We start from the raw sequence: 12051 nt of genomic DNA on the forward strand, positions 1-12051 counted from the left end.
AGATTTGTGTTATGAAGGTGTGGGTAAAATGAACAAGTTACTCTAAGGAAAGTACATTTTGTGAATATATATGCATTACCAGTACAGAAATTATCCAGCTCACTTGAAATCAGTTTGACTAGGATCAGGCTCTCCCAAACTAAACTGCTTGTAAAATATAGTGAGGAAAATAAGTTGTCAATAATAATAGAACTTTATAAACTGTCAATAATAATAGAACTTCATGTATCTATGATGATCTCAGTTGCTATACCACTAACTTCTGCACTTGTGTCTTTCTTCATTGAAAAACGTTTAGTTTGAAGCACAATGTTCTCAAAGTTCATCTTTGAATTCTCTCCTTCCAGTTAAGACTGCATTCTTATGATTTACTGATAAGGACTAACAAGTATTGATAAATGGTAGCTATTAGAAATGAGTTAGGAAAAAAAAGCATGTGGGAAGGATCTAGCAGCGTCTGAGCTGTAGCTTATCAGGCAAATAAACCAGCAAAAGTAGTGAGAGGTGTCTGAGTAAGCACCTAAGGAAGCCTTAATATATTGGAGGAAGAAAGAGGCTCTTGAGCACTTTACGCTTGATAAAAATGATACTGGAAGATGTTGCAGAACCAGTTAAACTAATTATCATAGAAATAATTTGTTTGCCATGGCTGTGTGAGAGAAATAATCTGTGCAGTTATTTCTGAAATGTCCTGTATTGTGCTCATATTCCCAGATGATGGGCTAGTAAATCCTTGGTAAATTGAGAAAATTTTTCAAGGTGAAGGCATGGTATAATTTTTGCATATTTTACAATGTTTTTGTACCATGACACTCCTTCTGACTCGTTCCAGATAAATAATGACTTTTATTCCAAATGGACTATTTACAGCAGTTATTTAGAATAAATTAAACATAACAGAATTGAATAATTGAAGTTTATTTTGCCCTTCATATATCCTTTTTTTAGTCTGTTTTGCTTAGATTCCTTTGAAATGAAGTAATAAAATACTTTTTATTGTAAGTATTTCATAAACTATTTCACATGCTTGCTTCACATATTGGTATTTTTCAGTCTTTGAGGATCATGTTAGCAGTCCAGAGAACATACATGTTTAAAAGCATCTTTGGACAATCACAGTGTGAAGGGAAATGGTCTGTGAGAGCCGCACTTTGTGAAGATGTTACTGAAACGCTGTAGAAATGTATTTGCATCAAGTATCACATTTCCAGAAACTACAGCAGATGTTCTTTAAATCTGTGTTTCTTTCAAACAGAACTGAAGAGGAAGGCAAAGACAGACATATTGCAGGGTGAAGTTGATAAACTGAAGGAGCAGTTGCAGCTCACCAAGTCTCAGTTAGAGGCTGAACAACAGGCTAATATGGTCAGGTTTTCTAAGGTAATATGTACTAAGTAGTAGGGACCTCTCAAAAGAGTTAGTACTTTTGACTGTGTTCACTCATTTTGTAACTGGAATAGAACAACAATACATGTACAGCTTGTCTGCCTGACAACAGTGGTGCTTGGGCATTAGAACATATCTCTCCCTCCCCCCCTCAACTTTAAACATCTACTTTTTCCTTACTTTTGTTCTAGGCATGCTTTAAATGAATACTTAAGACAACACTTCTGTTAGCACTTGTGAGTTCATAAGATGGGTGGCCTGTTACTGAAACAGATAAAATTGCCTTGCTGTACTTAAATATTAGCTGTTTCTAATATTATGAGATCTTTAATGACTACATGTTTCTTACGTATGACCGTGATTTTATATGTAACTTCAAAACAGAGTAAGATCTGTTCTTTGCTGTGAAAAACTAAGAGGTGTAAAGCAGTCGAGGAGACATTCAGAAGAAACAAAGCAATCTAGACCTTGCATATTGGTCTTTAAATGTTTAGAATTTGTTTGACTAGAGAGCCAAAGCAGAAGTTAATCTTAGCTACTGCTGTCTGAATAAAAAAAACCCAACACTTAGAATTATATAAAAGCACTATCTACTTGTGATCACATGCAAGACTATTTAGGGTGATATTGAGTCTTGTGGTAGTGCTTACTTGTTCATAAAGAGAAAAAAAGTCTCTAAATTACATAATGAGGTTCAACAAGGGCAAGTGTAGGGTCCTGACCTGGGAAGGAAGAACCCCATACACCAATATAGGTTAGGGGTGGACCTGCTGGAAAGTAGTTCTGAGAAGAAGGATCTGGGAGCCCTGGCAGGTAAGTTGTAAGTTGTCTATGAGCCAGCAATGTGCCCTTGCCAAGAAGGCTAATGGAATCCTGAGTTGCATAAAGAAGAGTGTGGTTAGTAGGTCGAGAGAGGTCATTCTCCCCCTCTGCTCTGCCCTGGTGAGGCCACATCTGGAATACTGTACCCAATCATGGGCTTCCCAGTTCAAAAGAGATGGGGAACTAATGGAGAGAGTCCAGTGGAGGGCAACAAAGGTGACTGAGGGATTGGATTCCTTCTTAGGAGGAAAGGCTGAGAGAGCTGCAACTGTTTAGGCTGGAGAAGAGAAGGCTGAAGGGAAGGGAGACCTTATGAATCTAAAATATCTATATAATCTAAATTCTAATAAATATATAATGTAAATAATCTAAAGTATCTAAAGGATGGGTGCACGGAGGATGGAGCCAGACTCTTTTCTGTAGTTTCCAGCATCAGAATGAGGGGCAATGGGCACAAGCTGGAACACAGGAAGTTCTATTTAAACATGAGGAAAAACTTCTTTACAGTGAGGGTGACAGAGCCCTGGAACAGGCTGCCCAAGGAGGTTGTGGAGTCCTCTTCTCTGGAGGTACTCAAAACCCACCTGGATGCAGCCCTGAGTAATGTGCTCTAGGGGATCCTGCTTTAGCAGGGGAGTTGGACTAGACGACCTCTAGAGGTCCCTTCCAACTTTGACAGTTCTGATTCTGTGATGCTGCTTAGCATGCTCAGCCATTCTAAATACAGACTGTGAAGTCATGTATTACATAGAGTGAATAGGTATCAGTCATTCCCTCACTTCTCCAGTTCAGGACCTAATGTCCCATCAAATTAACCTAGCAGAAGCCAAAAACAGTTTACTAAACTGTATCAGGTTTCACTGAGCTGAAAACAGTTGACAGCTTGCAGCGTATTAAGGAGAATGTGCGTGTTTGTTTGCCCTGTTATTGTCCTTTCCCACTTACACACTTAGGGCCTCTGTAAGAGACAGAATGCTGAACTAGATTAATCTAAGGTCATTCTTGTGTTACTTCTTGGAGCATGCGTGTTTTACTAACAAACCTCATAGTTTGCTACCCCAGAATTCTTTGGAAACTGGTGTTTTTTCGTGGTTTTTGATGTCACAATGTTGCCCATTGAAAGTGATTGCTTCCCACACATAGTTGTGGTGCTTAAATTAGTATTGCATGTGGGGAAAAATAACAAATATGTTTTCAAAATAATTTCAGGAATGTGAACAGCAAAAATCAAAAGAAGAAGGAATTCTACAATCACTTCATAAATGGAAAGAGGAGGAAAAAGATAAATTGGCTGATGAAATAGAAAAAGTGAAAGAAATGTTTATGAAAGAGTTTAAGGAGTTATCTTCAAGAAATTCAACATTAGAAAATGTAAGTGATTTAAATTTTCCAACGTTTTAAGGTATGTATCCGTTACAGTGGATGGTAGTGAACTTCACATATATGAAATGTGATGTAATCATCTAAGTGGTCCTCTTAAAAAACTTTAAAAATAATGGAGGGCTGATAGCCATAATTGTATATTTGTATACTGGTACTTTATTAATATAATTTCAGTTAATTTTTGTAACAGCTTTCAATTATGCCTTGAGCAACACTGTCAGCTTTCTCTTACCCCTCAACTTTTGAGTGCCTGTTTACAGATCAGTAGATATTTTTATTACTGTTGTCTGTTAGGTAACCTTGCATTAACATTCTTATAAATGGCACAGAGAGGACTAACCTCTCTGCATTATAGTCCCAACAGCAGAGCTGCACATGTTTTTAATATGTGCTCTGGAAATGTTTTCCAGAATTTTGACTAGAATGAGAATTACTAGAACAGCTTAGATTTTGTAGCTGCTAGTTCCTGTGTATATTTGCAAGGTATATTTATGTTAGATGTATATATAAATTATTACATAAAAGTTGATAATTGCTGAACACATGAGAAATGTGAGAAGGGTCTGACGCAATCTCTTAAGCAGTTATGTTTAGAGTACATTTTGTATTAAATGATGGTTTTATAAAACAAAATCTCTACATATATTCAAGTTTTCATTTTTGCCCCCCTGCCTTTTAGCAACTGTTAGAATTACAAAAGTCCAATATGCAGCAAAAATCCAACTTAGGGACACTGAAAGATAGCCCAGAATTTACAGAAGAGAAACCTCAGAGTCCTCAGGATTATCACAATATGGTTAAACTTCTTGAAAAACAGGTAACACTGTAACTTCATGTATTGCCTTTGATAGACTACTTGTGGTTTTGGGGTTTCTTTCCACTTTGTACATTTCTGAGTATGATTGTAAATCTGTAAGTAAAATTCTCAACCTTCTCAATGTCTAAAATAACTGTTTTTAAAGATTTACTACTATTTTTAGTACAATTTCTTTAATGGAAATCAAGGAATTATTTTCCTTATCCTTTAGAAAATATATTATTATTGTTATTCTACATTGTTAAATATATTAAGGTTAACAATGTATGGTTGCAGTTCAGTTCTAGAAGGTTCTAATTTTATTTTGTTTTTTATTTCATCTAAGACAAGTCTGTTCACTCTAAAACTCATTTTATTAATACATTGTACAAAATACATTCTTAATGATTGTTTGAAATTACGTTATTTGGGGGGAAAAAAACCTGTTCTTACTACCCTGATTGTTAACACACAGAGATATAACAAAATAGTTGTGTATTTCTCACTCAAAGTCATAACATACATATAAATCAAGGAGCAAAGAGGTAGTTTCTAGCATGACTGTTAGGAAAACCACACTCGGATGTATTAAACATGCCAATGACAGTTTTGTGTCTTAAATGTGGGATTATTCAAGTTTCATATCACCAAAATCTTTTCAGTATTTATGCTCTGTATGTCGAACTCGATGTTATTAACAAGAACTAATATTGCTTTCCTCCATATAGGAAAGTAAATGGACATCTAGAATGCAAGCCCTTCATCACGAACATAGGACAGAAAAGTCCCTGGTAAGTGGCACAGCAAACCACTTAAACTAGAAGGAGACTTATTACTTATTTTCTTACCCATGCAGTAGTTCTTGATACGCTATCATACAACTGTTAAAGCCTAGATCTCAGGAGTTTATAATGTTGTCCTCTTAGAGGTATTTAATATCTCTGTATTTCTGTTACTCCAGGGCCTTGACTTTTCAGTTAGGGCCAGAGTTGAAATGGAATTTATCTTTAAAAATCAGACACCTTCAATTGTATCTCTGTTTCGAAGAGCTCACAGCTAATTCTTATGAGTACTGCATTATACAGTTTTCCCTGCATTCTGTGGATATACTGGGTGGCTGAGATTTAACTTGCCAAAATGGAGCTTTCATCTGCCTTGTACTTCCTGCTACCATGGACCCGTGGCATTTGTCTCAATCTTTTTTTCTCTTTTCTGTCACTTGTCTGCAGCTTTTTGTGTTGTAGCTTTCTAATTCAGAAGCTGTTCAGCTTTTCCAGGAAAAAACACCATGACGTTTTATTTTGCATCAGTGTATGTATTTTACTATGCAAAGCTTTATTCCTCAGATTTTTTTTATGTCTGCATTTCTTTTTAATATCTTCCCCGCTTTGTTTCTCTTGCTTCTTTTCCTTTCATTTTACTTTCATCTGCGTGACCATGTAAGAACTGAGCAGATCATAGTGGTCTGATCAATGCTTCTCCTCCTCTGACAAGAAAGCAGTGGAGAGGAACCATGGAACATTCCCCCAAAAGGATGTAGTTAATGATACCCCCACACACAATTCAAGAATAGAATAAGGGAGGAGTAATGTGTAAGTATTACTTTTGGGATGATGCCCCTAAAATATTATAACTTTTCTTCTACAATCAGAGCTAATATATTAGATTTATAATGCAAATTCAAACCTCATCTCCTTAAAATATCATTATTTAACACTAAGTTGTGTGCTTTTTCCTGTAATCTTACTTTTAGGCAATCTCAGCAATGTGGTTGCATGTCCCTTTCTTTGTATCGAGATTTAGGTAATCTTCCCTGTGTAAATAAAGTTATCCAGGCAACTGTTTTGTAATGTATGCAAGTTCCAATGAAATCACAGGAGACACTAGCTTATTTAAGCTTTCTAGCATTAAAATATTTTAAATCATATTGAATTACTTTTCTTCTGATTGCTTTCTAGCTACTGTCACAGATTGAGAAGCTTAAATCATCAGTGAGAGAAGAGCAGAATAAAACTAACACCTTTGACAAGAGGATTGAAGAGCTAGGGCAGAGGCTTCAGGAGCAGAATCATTTGATTATTACTCAAAAGAAGCAGGTCTGTTTTGTGAAGCATGCTGTATTTCAGAGACAATAGGACACAGAGAAACATTTAACAAGCATTTGGTCTTTTCTATGTCTCTGGTTGCATAGTTAATAATCCCAATTGGTAGGAGTGTTACTGGAGTATTTTGGTTACACTTTGGAAATTATGTTGATAAATAAGAACATATCTGGAAAAGAGACACAGGAATGTAAACCCAGGCTTAAACTAAAGCACGATTTAGACGGAAAGGATTAATAAACCATATGCTTTTAATAAGTTCAACACAAAGTTAAAAAACTACCAGCTCACAATAACCAAAGACCTCATAGATGAAAAATTTCTGATAGGGAGCAGGATTTAATCTGCCATAAAATAATCATAATGAGATACAGTGTTTGAAATATGAAAATACATGACTCCTCACACTAGAAATGGAGTATCATGTTTCTAATTGTGAGAATTAATAAAATTGTTTGGAAGTGAGTAGGTTTTTTTGGTAAAATGTGCATTTGTTTAAACATGACTACAGATTTTTCTGAGGTGATGAGTGGGTGACAGTCTAATCCCTTTGTTGATCTGGTGTTCAGTCCTTACTATCTGTTCCTCTGTTAGATTATTTTTCTTTACAAAGCAGTACCTGATTCTACACACTTTTCCTGATATTAGTTTTAAACCTTTACCCAAGTGTTTAAAGAATTGAAGAGACAAAGAATAGCTTTTACATCTCCATCTTAACAAATTTGATAGCTATGGGAATAGAAGAGGTCTTAATCGTAGACAAGATACTTGGAATAAAGTGACTATTTAAAGCAAAACAGCATGACCACAGATATAAAATGGGTTCAAAAGGATCCAAGTTTGGTGCTTGTGAAATGCAGCTGTAAAGATCTACCTCCTTAATACCTGGGAACTGGAAGGGCTTGAGAAATAGGTAACACTTCTGTAGAAGCTGAACTGAATGCACAGTGAATTAAGGTGCTACTGGTTATGTCCTAACCAATACATAAAAAAGGGTGAGGGTTCAGTATCTTGTGCCAGCTCCAGCTGACATTGGCTGTGTGTCCCTATGGTTTAGGTTTAGCTTCCCTTTTGGGAATTGGAATGTAGAACAGTGTTTTAATGATACTGGATTCACAAGGTTCCTGTTTTCTTTAGATTGAATTACAGCCAGCTTGTTTCCTCTAGGCTTTCAGTTTTGTTCTATGCATGACTGAGGTGTCAAGCAGACAAAACTGTTGAGCAGGCCAAACTTCTCATACGTTAAAAATCGATGTGTAATTATGTGTTTCCCTGGAGTGGAACTGTGCTTGCAAAACTGAATGTGAATTACTGAAGCAAAAAGTATTTAAACTGTAAGAGCTGAAGTGGCTTGTAAGCCCACTCTCATTTCATGCTATAACTGGTCGTAACAGTGTGTGCAAGGCATGAGTTCACATAAGACAACAAACTGAAATAAGTCTTCAGCATTCATTAAGCATCAATGAAATACACATTAGGCAGTAGAATAGAGTCCCACAAACGTAGTGTTTGTCTTCCCAGATCATAAATGGTAATAATTTTCATTTCATTATGGAATAGTACTGAAACTAAGTATTTAGTACTAAATATGTATTTCGAGATGTTGAGCATTTGCATTTATATCTATTAATGTATGTATTTTTCTCTTTAGATAAAAGAATTGTCCACAAGATCGGCTGCAAGCATGAAACCATATGATTGTAAGTACAAATGTAAGAAAAAGCAGATTTAGTTCCTAATTTCAGCAGCTTGGCTTAAACAAATATTAGAGATAATTAAAAAACACATACATCAACTGTACTGACTAAATACTGAAATAAAATCAGTACTGGCAATTTGTGTTTCACAAGGTACCTACCTGTAATACTATTTCCATGACTTTATATTTGTTTTCAGAGTTTTATGTTTTGCAGTTATAAGGACTTGTAATGTACAAAGTTGATTGCTGGAGTAGTGAAGAGATGTAAAATACAGCAGCTCTGTTGTAATGTGTAAACAACTTTTGGCTTTACTATATTAATTATTTTTTCATGCTTGACTCTTCTTAGGCTGTGGCACTCAAAAAGGTGAAAATACTGAAAGAGCAGACAAAATTGATTAACTTATCAGTTAAGGCACAGATGTTCAAAGAATTTTAAGAACTCTTGTATTTTTATCTGTGGAATTCCCTAACATCTGAAGTCTGTTACAAATAGCTGAACGTAAAACTAATGTTTTGGGATACAGTCCCCCACCACAAACATGAGTGTAGTTGATGCTGCAGTTGCAGTGACTTGAAATAGGTTTATTGCAATAGATGGTGGGAGCTGGATTAATTCTAATCCCAGTTTGGAAACTGTCTTGCTTTATTGTCAGGACATTGGCTTGAACTGAACCTAACAGGAGAGAGTTGGTTGTGAGGAGAGAATGGTAATAGTTTGGCTCTATGGCATCTCAGTTGGAGGTGGTCATATTCAGCTCCTCTGAAGCACAGATCATGGCACACAAGGGAATTTGCTCCTAGGCCCCAAGATGGTTTGAGGAATGTAGAAGTGATAATTCCCTCCATCCAGTATATGTTCTATATAGGATTTTCACTACTTGATATGAAGCATGGACACAGCAGATCTTCTGGGAATACAACTGTCAATTAGGCTAGACTTGACTAAGTAGCTTTGGGCCAAACCTTCTTCCCTGGGACACAAAGACAGCACACAGATGTGTCCAAAGATATTGACTACTGCAGCTTCACGTTCCAGTTAGTGACAATTTAATTACTAGTTTCTTTTCCTGGTTCTAGAAGTATTAAAAATGTTAAGTATACTTAGAGACATACTTTTATGTTGTGAAGGACCAGTTTTTACTTTGTAAACTGTTTACACCAATATGCCCAAAATTCTGCAATTATAAATATGAATTAATATTGCAACATTTGTGAAATTTTATATGTCTGTTCTTTCTTACTATAATATGTTGACATTATTTTTTACTTCTATGCTGTTTTAGTGAACACTACTGCAGAGCGTCTTGAAGAATCTAAACCAAGTCTATCAGTGATGCATGGTAAGTTTTTGATAGGTCCAGATCTAATATTTTCAAATCTCACACTCTTGTCTTCTTAAACATGTGGTTTGTCAAATCATAGCTGTAAGAGTATTTGTACTGATAGAGTGTAATTTGAATTGCTTTGCTTTATGTCAGCATTGAAAATCTCATGAAGTAATTATAAAGATGCACTATTGACAATAACCAATGAAAAACAAAATTATTTCAGAATATGTATAGTATTGGACCACTTAAAGGTCAAAGAAACTAATTGAGAAAATAAAATAATATTTTAATCTCTACCATATGCTTGTTTTCTAGGATTTGCATATCCTGCATAGGCATATATTGGAATTCGTATAGAGAAAAATGTGGAGATGTTTGTTTATAGTCTTGAAATTGTATTTTTTGTGTGACTTGAAATGTCAAGGAGGAAATGTACAGAAGACACAATCAAAATAGACAGTCATCCCACCTAGATAGTTCTTCCAGGGTATATTTCTAGTTACATATAAATCATTATTTAGTTGTCTTAACTTGTGACACTGTGATATAGTTTTGAAGTGGTGGGAAGTGATGAACTTCCATTTATGTTGTTTGGTGCTTTGTGAAAACAGTTTTCACTTTTTTCTCACTATGCAGAGTAATGTAGAGAATTGTTACTGTTCCAATATTCTGTGATCAATTAATTCTTTACTTTCATTTCAACTAGGAAAGTAATGGGAAAAATGAACTTTGAGCAAGTAAAATATTTAAACCTTAAAACAATTTTATGAATTGCATTCTTGAACTATAATTAAATAATCGTTTTATTATTATTTCTCTTAGTTTAAAAACTTGTCAGGGGGAGAGGAAATGAAATTAGTAAAAAAAAAAAGTACAGAATTTTTCTTTTTTAACATTCAAAAATTATAAAAAGGCCTGTGAAGAAAAGGAGAAAGATACAACAAGTTTTAGGAAACTTGATGAGGAATGAAAAACTGAGGAATATGAAGTGTTGATTTCAAAGTACGTGTTGTGTCAAGAATTACTAAACTAATGAAAAGAGGGTTTTATTATATAGAAAAATTATTTAAATAGTATAAAGATTTCTTACTAACCTATGCAAACTAGAAGTTCATTGCTTGAAACTTTTTAGGTGAAACTATATAGATTAAACATTGGGTGGAGAAAACTACTAATATATTAAGCATAGATTATTAATAATAGTATTTTAAGTAATCCAAATATTTTTCATTCAAACCAGCTTCATTGCACCAACACAGTAGTGCTGGTTGCAGCTAGGAGATCTCACAGCAAGTAGCTTAGCTATTGCCCTGAATTTAAGAAATTAGTTTTATAAAGTATATTGTTGTAAGGGCTTACACACCAAGTTTGTCAAGCATTGCTTTCTTAGTACATTTACTCCATTTGGAGTAAGGAGGAAAACAGTTCTATGAACATCAGTATTTTCTGTACTCTGACAATTGATATCAGCTCATTCAGATCTTTCCTGTTTTCTTGCTGCTTCAAATATGAAGCTCGTGACACCTTATGAACCTTCTCAAGATAGAAAAGGCTGTTCCTGCCATTGATACACAAAAGAATCATTATCAGTTTATTATGAAACCTCAAAGAAGGTGTTTCCTTCAGATTCCTTTGCTGATGATTATTTTATTTATCTCTGCAGGTCTCTCTGTCTGTCCCCTTTCTTCCCTCCTGGATTTTTTTTAAACTTACCCTACCTAATTTATGGATATGAAGGTTAGCAGAAATTATAGTGCTGTTCCCAGCATTCTCACGGCTCCTCGAGGGATTGACTTACATACTGAATTCAGAAATCCAGGCTGCATCTTGTGCCATCACGAGAATCAAAGTGCTTACTGTAACTTCTGTACACAAATTAATTTAGCACAGAACATCTTTGAAATGACAAGAGCTGTAGTTTTCCTACCAAACAAATACCTGCATATGGAATATCTCCCTTTTCTTTCTTTTTTTTTTTCTGTCTGAAAGAAAACTAGTTCTGGAAAAGGCTCTCTTATGTCAACTTAAGTACACTTTTTAAAGTCTCGTGGAAGCTTTTGCATCCTAAGATTAGTTTTGCACATCTTAAATCTGCACTATGTAAAGATACCCTAATTACAAACGAGGTATCTCAGGTGTAAAATAGTGGAATAACTGTGTTATTCTGTTGCTTTTGTGTTATGTTCCTGATGTCTTGGGAGCTAATAATCTGCCTTGAATGCCATCCTGGCTGACTATTCTTCTTTCAGTTTCTGAGCTAGCTGCACGGTTTTGTGCAGGTATAACTCAAGTCTTATCCTCAAAGATTACTTAAATCTTACTAAAAGACAATGAATTAATGATGATTTTTAAAAATAATATTTTAAAAGTATATTTTGGCTGCTATATTAATCTTGAAATTCTAGTTCAGTATTTAATATTATTAGGTCAATAGCAGTAGGTGGAATTGAAGATAATGAAAAAGCAAAGGTACTAGATTGTCCATTAAAACCTATGACTCAGTCTTCAAATATGGTATGAACTAAGGCTCAG

General features: G+C 35.0%; 1 protein-coding gene across 1 annotated transcript in view; it reads left to right on the forward strand.

Annotated features, from left to right (window-relative positions):
* Positions 1-12051, forward strand: part of DZIP1 (DAZ interacting zinc finger protein 1) — a 34904-nt gene that overhangs the window by 7237 nt on the left and 15616 nt on the right. The window contains exons 5-11 of the mRNA XM_010006354.1: positions 1256-1380; positions 3418-3579; positions 4271-4408; positions 5116-5178; positions 6346-6483; positions 8141-8189; positions 9475-9531. Coding sequence (XP_010004656.1) covers positions 1256-1380; positions 3418-3579; positions 4271-4408; positions 5116-5178; positions 6346-6483; positions 8141-8189; positions 9475-9531 — 732 coding nt within the window. The remainder of the gene's footprint in view (positions 1-1255; positions 1381-3417; positions 3580-4270; positions 4409-5115; positions 5179-6345; positions 6484-8140; positions 8190-9474; positions 9532-12051) is intronic.

Source organism: Chaetura pelagica, unplaced genomic scaffold, assembly GCF_000747805.2.
Source record: "Chaetura pelagica isolate M959 unplaced genomic scaffold, ChaPel_1.0 scaffold29, whole genome shotgun sequence".
Lineage (NCBI taxonomy): Eukaryota > Metazoa > Chordata > Aves > Apodiformes > Apodidae > Chaetura > Chaetura pelagica.